Source organism: Dryobates pubescens, chromosome 9, assembly GCF_014839835.1.
Source record: "Dryobates pubescens isolate bDryPub1 chromosome 9, bDryPub1.pri, whole genome shotgun sequence".
NCBI lineage: Eukaryota > Metazoa > Chordata > Aves > Piciformes > Picidae > Dryobates > Dryobates pubescens.
The window spans coordinates 14694146-14710875 of NC_071620.1; the positions used below are offsets into that span (position 1 = coordinate 14694146).

The 16730-nt window shown below is 47.1% G+C and overlaps 1 protein-coding gene across 1 annotated transcript; it reads left to right on the forward strand.

Annotated features, from left to right (window-relative positions):
- Positions 1-477: 477 nt before the first annotated feature.
- Positions 478-16265, forward strand: NDUFV2 (NADH:ubiquinone oxidoreductase core subunit V2). The gene is made up of 8 exons (XM_009909924.2): positions 478-522; positions 2372-2437; positions 7140-7202; positions 7292-7408; positions 10725-10893; positions 13469-13578; positions 15052-15128; positions 16106-16265. Exons 1-8 carry the CDS (start codon positions 481-483, stop codon positions 16197-16199), a joined length of 738 nt encoding a protein of 245 aa, XP_009908226.1. The 5' UTR covers positions 478-480; the 3' UTR covers positions 16200-16265.
- The last annotated feature ends 465 nt before the right edge of the window (positions 16266-16730 follow it).

The following is a 16730-nucleotide window of genomic DNA, read 5'->3' on the forward strand; positions in this document are numbered from 1 at the left end:
TTTGTCAAGCCCTGGAACAGGGTGAAGTCACCATCCCTGGCACAGTTTCACAGCCACGTAGATGTGGTGCTGGGGGGCACGGTTTGGGGGTGGTTTGGCAGTGCTAAGGGTTGGACTCGATGCTCTCAGAGCTCTCTTGCAACCCGAACGACTCCGTGCTCCTATGACAGCTCAGTCTGACGGATCCTTCCCTGGGCAGGAAGCCAGGCAAGCCCGAGCCCAGCACACCGCCTTAAGCCCGGTTGGCCGAGCGGAGGCAGCGCGCACCCCACGGCAGCCCCCGCGCACCCCACGGCAGCCCCCGCGCCCCAGCTAGGGCTGCGCGCTCCCTCGGGCGGGCGCGCTCTCGCAGGCGCTGCGTGTCCGGCGCATGCGCAGGGCTGCGTCTCCTTGGGGCCGCTCGGAGGGCGAGCCTAGGCCGCAAGGAGAGGGCAGGGGCGGACGGGGGTCGCTGCTGCTGCCGCCAGCACCATCATCACCATGTTCCTGTGCGCTCCGCTGCGGGCCGCGGCCGCACGCTCGGTAAGCGAGGAGTCTGCCGCTCCGGCGGTGCCGGCGCGCTTTGTCCCCGCAGGACGGGGCCGGGCTTGGCTGGAGGAGGCCGAGGGAGAGGTGGGAGGCCGCGGTGGGGAGAGGAGAGGGTCGGCGCTGCTCTCACAGCAGGTAGACGGGAGGCTGAGCCTCGAGGGAGGGCACGGCAGGGCCTCGGGGGAGAAAGGCCTGGAACAGCCGGTGAAAAGGCGTCGCTGCAGGGTGCCTGCTCTGCCCTCGGCGTTTGCCGGAGTTACCTGACCGTCTGTAGAGCTGCGCTGCCTGGCACCGAGTGCCTGTTACTGCCTGCTCTGTAGCTGCTTGGTGCCTATGGGAGGTTATTGGGGAGTTCCCCAAGTGGAAATAAATTTTTTGTCTGGCTTGTGTGTGTAGGAATAACCTTTGGAAGGCAACCCCTGAATTTATTGTTCGCTTCTCAATCAGCTCTTCACACCAATTGGAATCCTTTAGGGCAGGGCAAAAACCCATGGGCTCATTCTGCTTCCTCTTCAAGCTTAAAATTTACAAGTTTGGTTCTTGAAAACGTTCAGAGCAATATACTTGGCTAAAAGAAAGAGGCTTCACCTGAAATGCTTCCTTTTGAAGGAACACTGCATATGTGTCACGTTTACTCAGCACTGAGTATGATACCAGAGCATCACATCCATATTTGTACATTTGTAGAATGTATGAATTGCCTGCAGAACTGTTGGTTGTATTTTCAGGCTGTACATGCACTTCTAAGTCTTTTACTTGAATTTTCTGTGCTGTCTCACCCACTTAGAACACTCAGGTTGGCCTGCCAGTGCAGTTCATTTGATGTGCTTCTTACCTGCTTGTTAAAGACAACTGAGACTTTGCTGGAAAAAGTGGCACTTGGAAACAGCTTGCAGCCCACGGAGTTATCTCTCTATCCTAGAACTCATTGTGGTGCTTGGTGCAGAATGGCAAATGAGTTGCTTTGCTGGATGCTGTTTCCAGGTATGCCAGAAGTGGAGAGCAAAGAGTAGGTGGATGCATAGAACAACATATACCTGACTGCATAGTAAATCCAGTGTCTCCTGGAAGGACTGATCATATGACCAGGAATTACTGCATCCATGTTGTGAAATTACAGGAGATGATGCTGAAAAGATTGAGCTGATTTTTGCTGATTGAGCTGTATTTTTGCTGTTTTGATCCACTTGACATCTAGAAGGCAGGTGTCAAGGCAGCAGGGATAGACTCTTTTCAGTGGTGCCCAGTGATAGGACAAGGGGCAGCAGGCACAAACTGGAACCCAGGAGGTTCCTGAGTATGAGAAGAAACTTCTTTCTTGTGACGGTGCTGGAGCCCTGGAGCAGGCTGCCCAGTGAGACTGTGGAGTCTCCCCTGGAGGAACTCCAAACCCACCTGGACATTTTGATCATGGGCTGTCTGCTATAGGCAAACCTGCTTTGGCAGAAGTGTTGGACTAGAGGATCTCCAGAGATCCCTTCCAACCCCCACCATACTGGGGTACTAGGATTTTGTAAATGCTTGCTAGAGAAGAACTTCAGGAAAATCCTTCCTGAAGTGACTGATGAGAATGTGTATTCAAGGCTTTTAAGCAGTGGCAGAGGATTATCTGGTTGAAGTTAAACCCTTTAACGTCTACACTGAAATGGTCAAGGCAAGTCAAAATTGCTCTCCAAATAGTACAGGAAAGACTTTAATAGTCTCTCCTTAATTTAAACTGTTAGTGATCACAGTGGAATTAATGGCTTACAGTTAGAATAGGAGTCAAGCTGGGTCTGAAAGCAGGCACTAGCCGTGTGTAAATTACCAACTACTAGTATTGCCTACTTTCTTTTGTTTGCAGGTGAGACAAGTCCGGTACGTACACAGAACAGCAGTGCGCAATGCCGGCGGAGGAGCCCTCTTTGTGGTAAATAGTTTTCTTTCTTAATGTAAGGGAGGTGTGTGAGAAGAGTTTGGCATCGCCTTTATTCAGTCTGAAAGCTGCTGATGTGCAGGACCTTGCTATGGAAGCCTGCTGGCATTTACAAAGACACATGTTTTTAGTAGAGCTTTTCCTTAGAGTTGTGTTAAGAGTATTGAGAGGTTTTGCTGTAGATTTCACAGAATCACAGGATGGTGTGCGTTGGAAGGCACCTCTGGACATCATCTAGTCCAAACACCTGATAAAGCAGGGTCACTCAGAGCAAGTTGCCCAGGATTACAATGAGCAGGCCTCATCCTCTTCACACCCAACTATATTTAGAAGTGTTGCAGTGAGCCCCTCTCTCTCTGCTCTTCTGGGGCTAAGAAGCCCCAGGACTTTCAGTCTTTCTTCCTCATAGGGGTGTTTCAGTTCCCTCAGCATCTTTTTAGTCTCCATTGGACTTTGTCCAGTAGTTCCCTGTCTCTCTTGAATTGGGGAGCCCTTAACTGGACACAGGACTCCAGATGTGGCGTCACTAGGGTAGAATAGAGGGGAAGTGAACGCCCCTCGTTTTGCTGGTCACACTATCCTTAATGTGCCCCAGGACACCACTGGCCTTTTTCACCATAAGAATGTGTTGCTTGCTCATGGTGAACTTGTCCACAAGCACTCCCAGATGGAGCTGATTACCAGCAGGTCAGCCCCTCACCTGTACTGGTACAGGAGGTTATTCCTCCTCAGGTGCAGGGCTCTACCTTTTGGCTTTGTGTTTCATTTCTTTTCTATGAAACCCCTTTCATAGTAATGGTAACCTTAGCAGCTTTTGTGTGTGACTGCAGAGGAGACGTTGTTTAAACTTTATTTCATTGTCGACCAGTTCTTGTTTCCTTTTTTAACTGGAGTCAATTGAGCTTGTCATTGAAACCCATGAAACTTTGCAAGCTCATTTTCTTGAATGGGATGCTTAACCTCAGAATTACCCTTAGCTAAAGGTCTAGCCATGATTTCTAGGAGTTGAAAAGTGTGGTTCCTGTTCATATATGTGACGTAGCATGTTGCAGCTTGATTCATAATTGAGGTATTATTGTAGGAAAAGCTCTTAAGTTTCCATGTGTGAAGCGGATATGATGTCCATCTACCTCTAAAGAGAGCCTGAAGTATCTTGAGAGGTGGATTCTGTCCCATTCTCCATTCAGAGCTTTTTAGCTAGTCTATAGTGTAACAGCTGAAGGATTTGCCAGTTTCCCAACATTTGTTAGCAATCAGCATGTTATTAGAGTTGATCACTTTGACCGCAGACGCTCAGGGTTTTGGGGCAGATTTGTGTTTCTTTTCTGCAGTTTCCCTCATAAACTTAGTGGAGTGTGACGGGTTAGGGCTGGGCCAGCCACTGGAGATGCCAGAGGTTATCTATGAACCCCTCTCCCTTCCCAAAAGGAAGGAAAAGGAAATAAGGGAGAGAGGCTGGTGGTTTGGGAAAGGAAACTGAAACAGCTTTGATGGAAGTAATAATAATAAAATGAAATGCACAAAAATCGACACAAAGCAGTGTGGAGCCCAGCCCCTGATGTCAATGATGTCATTGTCACCAGTGATGCTGGGCAGGCACTGGGGAAGTCCCAGACTGGATTCAGCAGCAGACAGGAACCAGATTCAGGAACACACATACTGGGAAGGCAGAATCCTCTTTGAACACTGGCCATTGAAGAAGAGACTTGATTCTAGTGATCCCTCAGCTTGATCTTGAAGATGATGTCCATGGGATGGAATCCCTAGTTGGTCAATTGAGGGTCACCTGTCCTGTTCAGTCCTCCTCACAGGTGCCACCTCTGACTTCCTGTGCCCCAGTGTGGGGCACAAGATGTGGCAGTGCCCTTGGTCTGTCTGGGAGCAAGTCTAAACCAGAGCCTTTCTGCAGCCCAGCCCTTGGCAGTAACTCTCACCATCAGTGTTCTCAGTGCTAGGAGCAGCCCCTGGCTGTGGAAACCTGCCCTGAGCTTCAGAAAGTGCCCTCACTGAGCAGAGGCTGAGCTGAGAAGTCAAAGCTATGTGAATATTCAGGCATTTTTCAAGATTTGTCTAACTGTTTAAATTATTTGCTGGAAGGAGGAAGCTAAAAATAGTGAAAGGGAAGTAGAAAAGTAAAGTTGTGTGGTTTAGTTGGCTACTTGTGATTTGCAGTTGTTTATTTACTAGTGCCATTGTCATCTTTGTGTTCTGCAACAGAGTCTTCCCTAGAAAAGCACAGGAAATTGTGGGGGCTTGTTTTAAGTGGGTTAAGGGTGGGGTTTTTGGTGTGAAAGACACTGAGGTGCTGGAGCAGGTCCAGACAAAGGTAATGAAACTGGTGAAAGAGGTAGAGCACAGGTCTTGAGAGGACTGGGGTTGTTTAGCCTGGAGAAAAGGAAGCTAAGGGGAAACCTTCTTGCCCTCTACAACTCCCTGAAAGGAGGCTGAAGTGAGGTGGCAGTGGGTCTCCTGTCCCAAGTAACAAGTGATAGCCAAGAAGGAATGGCCACAGGTGGCACGAGGGAGGATTGAGAATTGGACATTAGGAAACATTTCTTCACTGAAAGAGTGTTTAAGCCCTGGAACAGGCTGTTTCTATGAGCATCTCTTAGATGAGAAAAGGCAGAGAGAGCTGGGACTGTTGGAAAAGGCTGGAGAAAGAGGGATGTCATCAATGTCCATAAATACCTGAAGCAAAGGTGCAAGGACAGTGGAGCCGGGATCCTTTCAGTGTTGCCCATTGGCAGGACCAGAGGCAGTGGGCAGAAACTGAAACACAGGTTCCATCTGAACATGAGGAAAAACTACTTTCCTGTGAGGGCCCCTGAGTTTCCTGCAAGGCACTCAGGTTACAAAGAGAGGTTGTGGAGTCTCCTACCTTGAAAATGTTCAGAGGCAGCCTTCTGGACACGGTCCTGGGCAAGCAGCTTTGGGTGGCTGTGCTTGAACAGGGAGAGTTAGGCACAGCTGACCTCCAGAGTTCCTTTTGAACCTCAGCCACTGTGGTTTATTCCTTCCACTGCTGTGTCCTTAATTGTGATCTAGGGTTTCCACAATCCATGTCCTAAAAAGCAGCAGAAATGAACCCAAAACGGAAAGAAGCAAATCCACTCATTTCAGACTCAGACATGGTTTAGCACCAAACTTCGTAGCATTAGATAATGGTTGGGTTCAATGATCTTACAGGTCTTTTCCAAATGAATTGATTCTATGCTCTATACTTACTTGCAAAGAACCTTGAGATTAAGGACAATTGCAAATGGATCAAATAGTTATGGAAAGCAAAGTAGCAGCCTGAAATTGAATGGGGGTGTGGATTTGAGAAGGAAAAGTTAAGTTGTGGAACTAGTGGTTATGAATCATGGAATTGATCCATGCAACTATGACACAGATAGGTATAAAGGGGAAGGGTGGAAGTTCCAACTTGTGCAGCATTTCCAGTCAGTTTTTCTTCCATCAGCCTCTTTTTGAGAACTTCATTAAAACGTGTAGAAAACCCTCACCAACAATTGCCAAGCTGTATTAACAGTGTTGAAAAGGTCTGTTCTCATAACACCACTGTATTGCTCAAGAAATAACATGAATGAGGCATTATTTTAAAGAGTGATTACATTTCTGATATTTTTGATAACTTTCTGGGAGGTATTTAGTCATTTATGATTCAGTACTATGAAATTTTTATCTGGACTGTATGACCTCAGTGCATGGAATAGGTCATCTTGAGTGCAATTACACAGCACTTACAGGATGGCCAGGGGATCAGGCCCAGCCAACATGGATTTAGGAAGGGCAGGTCCTGCCTGACCAACCTGATCTCCTTCTATGATCAGGTGACCACCTGGTGGATGTGGGGCAGGCTGTGGATGTAGTCTATCTGCACTTCAGCAAGGTCTTTGACACCATCCCACACAGCAAACTCCTGGCCAAGCTGTCAGCCCATGGCTTGGACAGCAGCACTCTGTGCTGGGTTAGGAACTGGCTGGAGGGCTGAGCCCAGAGAGTGGTGGTGAATGGTGCCACATCCAGCTGGCAGCCAGTCACTAGTGGTGTGCCCCAGGGATCAGTGCTGGGCCAAGTCCTGTTCAATATCTTTATTGATGATCTGGATGAGGGGATTAAATCCATCATCAGTAAATTTGCAGATGACACCAAGGAAAGATGTTGACTTGCTGGAGCGTGTCCAGAGAAGGGCAACAAAGCTGGGGAGGGGTTTGGGGCACAGCCCTGTGAGGAGAGGCTGAGGGAGTTGGGGTTGCTTAGCCTGGAGAAGAGGAGGCTAAGGGGAGACGTTATTGCTGTCTACAACTACCTGAAGGGAGGTTGTAGCCAGGTGGGGATTGGTCTCTTCTCCCAGGCAACCAGCAGGAAGAAGTTCTTCATAGAAAGTGTGATTGGCCACTGGAATGGGCTGCCCAGAGAGGTGGTGGAGTCACTATCACTGGAAGTGTTTAAGAAGAGACTGGATGGGATGCTTGGTGCCATGGTTTAGTTGATTAGCTGGTGTTGGATGATAGGTGGGACTCAATGATCTCAAAGGTCTTTTCCAACCTGGTTAATTCTATTCTATTCTAAATCAATTTTATTTCAGCTAATCAACTCTAATGAGAAGATTTACTTTTTTTTACCACAGTAAATCTGTCCTGAATAACTTCCTGCCAGCTCTCTTTTTACACCTTGCCTTTTTCTTTTTCTGAAGCACAGAGACAGTCCTGAAAACAACCCAGATACTCCGTTTGAGTTCACACCAGAAAACCAAAAGGTAAGGAGACAAAACAAGTTAAATGCACAGACTTTTCTTTTGGATCAGTACTGATTTGATTGTTTTATCCCCTCTTTGCCTTTGAAAAGCGCATAGAAGCCATCATAAACAACTACCCAGGGGGACACAAGTCAGCAGCTGTCATGGCAGTACTGGATCTGGCCCAGAGGCAGCACGGATGGTTGCCTATATCAGCTATGAACAAGGTATTTAGTGCTTCATTATCTTTTAAACCTAATTTTACTGTGTTCTTTAAATATCTTAATGGAATATTGGCTTATTTGGTCAAATCAGAGTAATGTGAGATTTACATGTGTAACACAATTAGGAGAGTTCCCTGTGACATTGCATTTGAAAAGATAAAAGGGATTCAGGAGCTTGGGGTCTGTTTGAAGGCTGTTAGCCCACTGTTAAAAGCTATAGACAGAAGAAAACAGATATTTCATGAGCCTTATTTAGAATCGTAGAATTACAGACTCATTAAGGTTGGAAAAGCCCTGCAAGATCTCTGAGTGTAACCATTAGCCCAGCACTACCAGGCTGCCACGAAACCACATCCCTCAGCACCACTTCTACATGTCTTTTAAATCCTTCCAGCGATGGGGACTCCACCTCTGCCTTGGGCAGCCTGGTCCATGGCTTGTCAACCTGTCTGGGGAAAAAACTTGTAATATCCAACCTAAACCTCCCCTGGTGCTACTTGAGGCCTTTTATTCTCTTTCCATCACTTGGTACCTGGGAGAAGAGACCAATTATCTGAAGGTTATGAAGTGAACAGGTATTATCTGTGGTCTATTTGCCTGCCGTAGAGACTGCAACATAAACCAGTTATGCTTTTGGAAACAGCCAGTTCTGCACCTGAGCAGTTGCCCAGGGGTCCAGGTTAACGAGGTCAGGGACTGGCTCCATGGAGATCATGCTTCATTGCCTGTTTACTGATGTGACACCAACCTGCAGATGTAGCCATGGTGCTCCTAAGCCCAGCTGTAGTATGTCACAGAACCTGAGGCAGACTTGCTGAGTCCGAGTTGGGTGAACGTGGCACCAGCCTTCAAGCATTCCTTTCCCAAGAGGCTGACGTGGATTAGTGTGGGCAGATGTGTAAGAGTTCTGTTCATTCATAGAGCACAAGTGCAGGATGAGCTGGAGCTGACAGAGGAAGCTGGAACCCACCTGCCTCCTCACACCTAGCTTGTGTGTGATGCTAGATGCTGGCAGGGAGCTGAACTCCTCGTTATGCTAATTCATGGCTTAGTGGAGCTTGTGCTCGAGTAGGGTAATTCCACTTGGCACCCGAATCACAGAATGGTGGGAGTTGGGAAGTACCTCTGGAGATCATCCAGTCCAACCCCCCTGCTAAAGCAGGGTCACCCAAAGCAGGGTGCCCATGATCGCAATGTCCAGGCAGGTTTGGAATCTGTCCAGAGGAGACTCCACAGCCTTTCTGGGCAGCCAGCTTCAGGGCTCCAGCACCCTCACAGGAAAGAGTTTATTGACATTTAGGTGGAAGCTCCTTGGTTCCTGTTTGTGCCCCATGTCCTGTCACTGGGCACCACTGAAAAGTGTCTGGTCCCATCTTCTTGACACTTGCTCTTTAGATATTGATAAGCATTAAGATCATGGTTTTTTTTCAGGACAAACAGCCTCAGGTCTTGCAGCCTTTCCTCCTCAGATGCTCTATTTCCCTCAGCATCTTTGTAGCTGCTGCTGGACTCTTTGCAGCAGTTCCTTGTCTCTCTTGAACTTGTGAGCCCAGAACTGGACCCAGTACTACAGATGTGGCCTCAATAGGGCAGAGTAGAGGGAGAAGTAGAACTTTCCTCTGTCTGCTGGTCACATCCTTCTTAATGCATGCCAGGACATATTGACCTTCTTGGCCATAAGTGCACATGCTGGTCATGGTAAACTTGTCCACCAGCACTCACAGGTCTTTCTCTGTGGAGGTGCTTTCCAACAGGTCAGCTCCTCACCGGTACTGGTGCAGGACCATACACTTGTCCTTGTTGAACATCATGAGGTTCCCCTCTGCCCAGCTCTCCAGCCTGTCCTGGTCTCACTGAATGGCAGCACAACCAGAGAGAGTATCTGCCACTCCTCCCCATTCTGTATTGTCAGCAAACTTGCTGAAGGACTGCTCTGTCCTTTCAACCAGGTCCCTGATGAAGATGTAGAACAAGACTGGACCCAGTCCTGACCTGTGGGGAACTCCACTAGATACAGGCCTCCAGCTAGACTCTGTACCACTGATCACAACCCTCTGAGATTTGCCCTTCAGTCAGTTCTCAATCTGCCTCACTGTCCACTCATCTAACCCACACTTCCTAAGCTTCCCTAGAAGCATGTTACAGGAGTATCAGAAGGCTTGCTGAAGTCAAGCTAGACCCCATTGTTTTGATTAGGAATAACTTAATGAGGTGGGAATTACAAAAATACACTGAGCTTTGTTTTCCCCAAAACTCCACCCCAAAATTATGTACAAAACTAGTTAAACTTTATTTACAGGTTTTATTTGGTCAGGAATTCCGCAAGGATGCTTATGGGCAACTTCAGCTCAATTTAGAGAATTCAGAAAATGGAAAAGGCTAAGGCACAGAATAGCTTTACCCCACTTACAAAATCAGAGGCAAGCCAGGACCCTAGGGAAAAGCCGAGGGTGCCAGATTTTACTCATGAGAGCAGAGCAGGATTTGGAGATGGTCCCTGGATCTCTCCTGGGCGGCAGCCTCCAGAGCTGCAAGCTTTATAATCCAATTTGTGGATCATGTGGCATAAATCCAAAGAAAATGGGACCCACCAAAATTAAAGTATCTTTAGACATGGCTCCCACGAGGCAAATCTCATGGAGCAGCACTGCCTTGCAGTGCAAGAGAAGCCCTACTGCTGGTGTGTTTCCAGTGAACAGAGTTTACGGCAGGCAGGGTCACTCCAGCGTGGGTAGGGAGCGGGAACCCAGGGTATGCAGGTCCAGAGAGAAGCCAATTCCAGGTGCTGCAGGCAGATCTTGCCAATTTCACTGTAAATCTAATGAATCCTACAATGAGTCCCAGAATGAGTCAGACCACTTTCTGGTTATTCTATTTAGGATTTCAGCAGACAGGGTGCCCAATGCCAAAATATACTGGGCACAAAGAGCCCAGCAGTCACAATTCCAGAGCCCAGTGCAAGCTTCCCCACAAGTGAATACGCATGCGGGACTTTAGCTCCTGGCAGGAGGAAAAGCGCCTTTTTACCTTGCCCTGCTCAAGCCCCCAGGGGGAGGGGAAAGGAATTTTGAGTCCTTGTCTTCCCTCATTCAAACCTCCACAGAGGGAGGTAGGGAAAGAGGGGTTTGAAGCACCCTACCACACCCATCCACTGTTCTCCCCTCATCCACACCACAAGATGGACACAGTTGTGCTTTTGGTAGCCATTCCCTCTCTCTTCCTCATCCTGTGCTGCAGGTAGCTTGACTGAAGCAGCTTGTTGACCACCTGTACTGCTGCCCTGTGAGGATTTGATGGAATATCTGTGCTCTCCTTACAGGTTGCTGAAGTTTTAGAAATGCCTCCCATGAGGGTGTATGAAGTAGCAACCTTCTACACCATGTACAACCGCAAACCAGTGGGGAAGTACCACATCCAGGTCTGCACCACCACACCTTGCATGCTGCGGGACTCTGACAGCATTTTGGAAGCCATTAAGAAGAAACTTGGTATGATGCATATTTGGAATACCTATTTATTTTGTTTTCCCCTTGTTTAACGATACTGAAGTAAAATTCTTCATGTGGTGGGGACAGTAGTAGGGTTGTAAGTAGAGTAGACTCATCGGTGAATAAGCGCTGGACTCTTCAAATGTTAGGTTTGGTTTTGATCCTTTAAAGATACTAGTAGAGTAGAGCAGAAAAGGTCGTTGTCTGGAGAGCCCTTTACTGGTCTTAAAGATGTTGTAAGGGCAAATTTACAAGAAATGCATGTTTTTAACATTGCTCTTGGACTGGGAAGCTATGCACTGTCCCATATACCAGTGTGCACTTACAGCCCAGAAGGCAAATCACATCCTGGGCTGCATGAAAACACCATGGCCAGCAGATCCAGAGAGGTGATTCAGCCACTTCACTCTAATGAGACCTCACCTTGAGTACCGTGTGCAGGTCTGGAGCCCTCAATATAGGAAGGACATGGACCTGATGGAGTGGGTCCAGAGGAGGGCTGCAAAAATTACCAGGGGGTTGGAGCACCTCTGCTATGAGTACAGGCGAGGGATCTGGGGTTGTTCAACCTGGAGAAGAGAAGGCTCTGGGGAGACCTAATAACAAGTTTCCCATACCTGAAGGGGGCCTATAAGAAGGATGGAGGGAGACTGTTCACAAAGGCCTGCAGTGACAGAACAAGGGGCAATGGCTTCAAAATAGAAAAGGGCAGATTTAGATTGGATGTTAGGAACAAGTTCTTTACTGTGAGGGTGGTGGAACACTGGAACAGGTTGCCCAGGGAGGTGGTTGAGGCCCCTTCCCTGGAGATATTCAAGGTAAAGCTCGATGAGGCCTTGGACAGCCTGATCTAGTTGGGGATGTCCCTGCTGACTGCAGGGAAGTCAGACTGGATGACCTTTGGAGGTCCCTTCCATGCTGGATTCTATATATGAGAGGACTTTGACTGCTGTGGCACTTCAATTCAAAATAGGATTTTTAAGAGATGCTGTATGGAAGTTGTGTGAGGTGTTTTTCACTGAAGGTCATAGAATCGTAGAATGGTTTGACTAGAAGAGACCTTGAAGGTCCAGCCCTCCTGCAGTCAGCATGGACATCTGCAACTAGATCCAGGTGGCTCAGAGCCCCATCCAACCTGGCTTTAAAAAATTCTAGGCTTGGAGCCTCCAAAACTTCTCTGGGCAGCCTGTTCCAACGCCTCATCACCCCAACAGTGAAGAACTTCTTTTTGTATCTAATCTCTATCTATCCTGGTTTGAAGCAATCACCCCTTGTCCTGTAACTACATGCCCTTGTAAAACGTCCCTCTCCAGCTATCCTGTAGCCTCCTCTAAGTAATGAAAAGCCACAAGAAGGTCTCCCTGGAGCCTTCTCTTCTTCGGGCTGAACAACTCTCTCACCTGTCCTCACAGCAGAGGGGTTCCAGCCCTAAGATCATTGTTGTGTATTCCTCTGGACACTCTCAAACAGGTCCATGTCTCCTGTAATGAGGACTCCAGAGATGGACCCAGCACTGCAGGTGGGGTCTCAACAGAGCGGAGCAGAAGCGCAGAATCTGCTCCCTCCACCTGCTGCCCACGCTGCTGGGGAGCAGTCCAGGATGTGGCTGGCATCTGGGCTGTCAGTGCACATTGCTGACTCCATGTCCAGCTTTTCACCCACCAGCACTGCCAGGGCTGCTCTCCATCCCACAGCCTGGACTGATACCAGGGGTTGCCCCAACCCAGGTGCAGGACCATGCACTTGGCCTCGTTGAACCTCGTGGGTTTTGCGTGGTCTGGCCTTTCTGGTGAGCCTGTCCAGGTTCCTCTGGATGGTAAATATGTTAATATAACTTACAAATTCCCCATGGAAAAAAAGTCTACTGAGGCTGCAGCCTGTTAGATGTAGCAAGAACTCTGGGGATTTGTTTGTGGAGTGTTTTCCTCCTCCCTGTGTGGTTATGTGGTGAAGAGGTTATTAGTTGATCTTACCCTCTATCAGGTTGCACTAACATTGCCTGAGGACTGCTGTGATAAGAGCTGCAGAACAACTGCTTATTCTCTTCTCCCTTCTAATAACTGTGGAGGAAAACTGCATTTCAGCATCTTCTCTTCCACAGAGAATGTTGTTGGGTTCAGACTCGGGTGTTATTTTGGCTTATGTCCCTCAGCAGCACATCTCTGAGCCTTTGAACTCCAGGGATTGGGATTTAACCACTTCCCTGGGGAGCCTGTTCCAGGGTTTGAGAGCCCTTTCAGTGAAGAAGTTTCTTCTAATGTTCAACCTAAACCTCCCCTGGTGCAACTTGATGCCATTTCCTTCATTCTTAGAGTGGTCATTTCATGGCTGTTTGGCAATAAATTGTACCTGAAAACCTTATAACAAGGTCTCAAAGAGTTATTCCCAAGACTGACTACACACTTTATTAGAATCCTTTGTTTAATGGAAACATTTTTAGACTCATTAAAAAATATTATTTAACTACACAGATTCTTTTAGGGCCAAAATACAAGTAATGAGGAGACTCAGAGTGATGTTTTATCAACCTTGTTCAGTAGCCATTGGTGATCCTAATATTCTTTTATTGTTTTAGGTATAAAAGTTGGAGAAACAACCCCTGATAAGCTCTTCACACTGATAGAAGTGGAATGTTTGGGTGCTTGTGTCAATGCACCCATGGTTCAAATCAATGACAACTACTATGTAAGTATGAGAGTCCCTTCTGAAAGGTCACATTTCTGTGCTGGGCTATCTCCATCTTCACTAGCTTTGCATTCTGAGGTTTTGGTTGGTTATTTCAAATTCCTGTTGGCAGGGTTGGTGTATTGCCTAGAGCAGCTGGGACTTCTAGAGATCATCTAGTCCAATGCCCCTGCTAATGCAGGGTCACCCTCAGCAGGTTGCCCAGGATTGCAATGTCCAGGTGGGTTTGGAATCTCTCCAGAGAAGGTGACTCCACAACCTCACGGCAGCCTGCTCTAGGATCCCCACAGGATCCTTGCAGGAAAGTTTTTCCTCGTGTCCTAGAATGGTAGGGATTGGAAGGGACATTTGAAGATCAAGTTCCAACACCCTTGCTAAAGCAGCATCACTCAGGACAGACCACACAGTACTTCCTGTGTTTTGGCCTTTTCCTGGAGTGCTTTATGAAAGTGCATAGGTGTATTTTTCCTTTTACTCTTGATATATATGAGTGGGGTGATGCTGTTCTGCAATGGTGGCCTCCCCATCAGTCTTCAGCTTCTAAATGGGAATTTGTTAAGCATTTGAAAGCAGATGGATGGAAATCTTGGACTGATTGAACACTTTTTTTGAACTTGTAGACTTCTGAGAGGTTGTGGAGTCTGCCTTTGTGGAGATCTCCAAAACCCACCTGGCAATGACCCTGGGCAACCTACTGTGGGTGACCCTGCTTTAGCAGAGGGACTGGACTAGATGACCTCCAGAGGTCCCTCCAACCCCTACCATGCTGGGAATCTTTGAATTGTGGCTCACTTGGATGCCATCAGACCAGCAGAATGAATGTATTGACTGAATGCGCCTTTAAAAAACCCTTATTTTGAAACTATTTTATTATCACAATCTGGTTAATTTTCTGACAAATTTGTCACAGATGACAGCATTCGGCAGTATCTGCAGTGGCAGGTGTACAGCAGCTAGGCAGAGACCCAGATTCACTGATCCACCAAGGAAGCTGAAAGCACTCCCCATGTTATATATCATAGAATCAGAGTTGTTTGGGTTGGAAGAGGTATTTAAGATCATCAAGTCCAAATGTTAAGTCAGCACTGCCAGGTCACTGCTAAACCACATCGCTCAGCACCACATCTGCATGGCTTTTCAATCCCTCCAAGGATGGAGACTCCACTGCTTCCATGCACAGCCTGTTCCAGGCCTTGACAAACCCTTTCAGGGAATTATTCCTCATGACCCATACAAGCATTTAGTTCTAATATAATTTCTGTAACTATATGTAAACAAAAAAAACCCATTAAAATGACAATTGGCTTTTTAATATTTCTGATTTTTTTTTTTTTTAAGCTAGTGTGTGTGTGTTAATGGACAGGATAAAAATTTCCCTTGCTGGGATCACACCAAAGAGCCACTATCTCCTACAAGAGGCACAGATGTTGACTCCCTATTTTGTCAGTGATTTTGGTTTTGTTCTTTTAACAGGAAGATTTGACACCTAAAGATATTGAAGACATCATTGATGAGCTGAAGGCTGGCAAAGTTCCCAAACCTGGCCCACGGTATGCTGTATTTGTGTAATACTGGCCAGCTGCTCCAAGGCCAGTCTTGTTGAGAAACTAAATTCCTTTTCCAGTGGTTTGAGTTCACAACCTTCAGCTAAAAAGCAGTAATTTAATAACTAGGATGGTGTGTCTACCATGCTGTGTGGTGTGGTCGACATGCTGAAGGGAAGGGATGTCATCCAGAGGGACTTGGACAGGGATTCTGGATGATGATAAGCTCTGTTCTGCTCTGCTGAGACTCCACCTGCAGTGCTGCATCCAGCTCTGGATTTCTCAGCACAGGAGAGATGAGGATCTGTTGGAGCAGGTCCAGGGCAGGCCACAAAAATTATGAGGGCTGGAATCCCTCTGCTGTGAGGACACACTGAGAGTTGGGGTTTTTTCAGCCTGAAGAGAAAGCTTCAGGGAGAGCTTAAAGTAGCCTTCCAGTGTTTGAAGGGGGCTACAGGATGGATGAAGAAGGACCTTTTAAAAAGATGTATTGACAAGGGCTAATGGCTTCAAACTGGAAAAAGCTGGATTGAGATTAGACAAGAAATTCCTCCCCATGAAGGTGGTGAGCACTGGAAAGTTACCCAGAGAGATGTGGAGGCTCCTAGCCTGGTAGTGTTCTAAGCCAGGTTGAACAGGGGCCTTGAGCAATGTAGTGTAGTAGGTGTCCTTGCCCATAGCAGAATTGGAACTATAGATCATTGGGGTGCCTTACAACCCAAACCAGCTTATGATAAAGAAATAAAAGTAGTGCTCCTGTCTTGCATTTCACTTGCAAAACTACCTGTCACTTATTTGAGTTTGGAACCCTTTTGATCTCAGCATAGTATTGCAGTTTTTCTCAAAGTTAAGTAGGAAAAATGGAAGAAAAAGAAGTGGTTTCAGCTTTTAGTCAGATTCATAGCTATCTTCTCTGCAATGGTTAAATGATATCTGTGGTGAGAACACCATGAGCAAGGCATAAATCTGCTTTTGTTTTTCAGGAGTGGACGTTTTTCTTGTGAGCCAGCTGGAGGCCTCACTTCTCTGACTGAACCACCCAAAGGACCAGGTTTTGGAGTTCGACCTGACCTCTGAGGATTTTTGTAATATAAAATGAACTGTGCAAATTATAATAAAGTAATTTTAGTCTCAGTAAAACCATGTACATTCTAATACTCTTTTAAAACAAAGCAAGCAGCAGCAATTAGAATAATGCCTGTGAAGTGTAGTAACAATTCCAAATAATAAGGGGCTCTACAGACTGGGAAGTGACTTGAGAGATGACTTAAAACAGGGAAGTGAAAGTTGCATCTTTTAATCATTGAAAATTCTTTCAAATCCTTCTAAGGTTCTTTGAAGAAGCACCAAAAATGGCTAAATTCCAAGTCTGGCAAATGCACAAGGAAACAAACCAAAAGGAATTGGACCAGTTGACATCCCAGCAGGCTGTGTGGCCATTCAGCAAGACCAGGACGGGCTGGAGAGCTGGGCAGAGGAAAACCTTGTAACAATTCAGTAAGAGCAGGTGTAGGGTCCTGAACCAGTACAGCTGTTGACCTGCTGGAAAGCTGCTCTGTACTTGTGAGTACTGGTGGGCAAGCTCACCATGAGCCAGCAAGTTGCCCT

What these genes read in the sequence shown, in the direction of transcription:
- NDUFV2 (XM_009909924.2), top strand. Translation starts at nt 481, where the DNA reads ATGTTCCTGTGCGCTCCGCTGCGGGCCGCGGCCGCACGCTCG. An exon ending in GGGCCGCGGCCGCACGCTCG is followed by an intron (nt 523 to 2,371) that starts GTAAGCGAGGAG and finishes TTTTGTTTGCAG; the next exon opens with GTGAGACAAGTCCGGTACGT. An exon ending in GTTCCCAAACCTGGCCCACG is followed by an intron (nt 15,129 to 16,105) that starts GTATGCTGTATT and finishes TTTGTTTTTCAG; the next exon opens with GAGTGGACGTTTTTCTTGTG.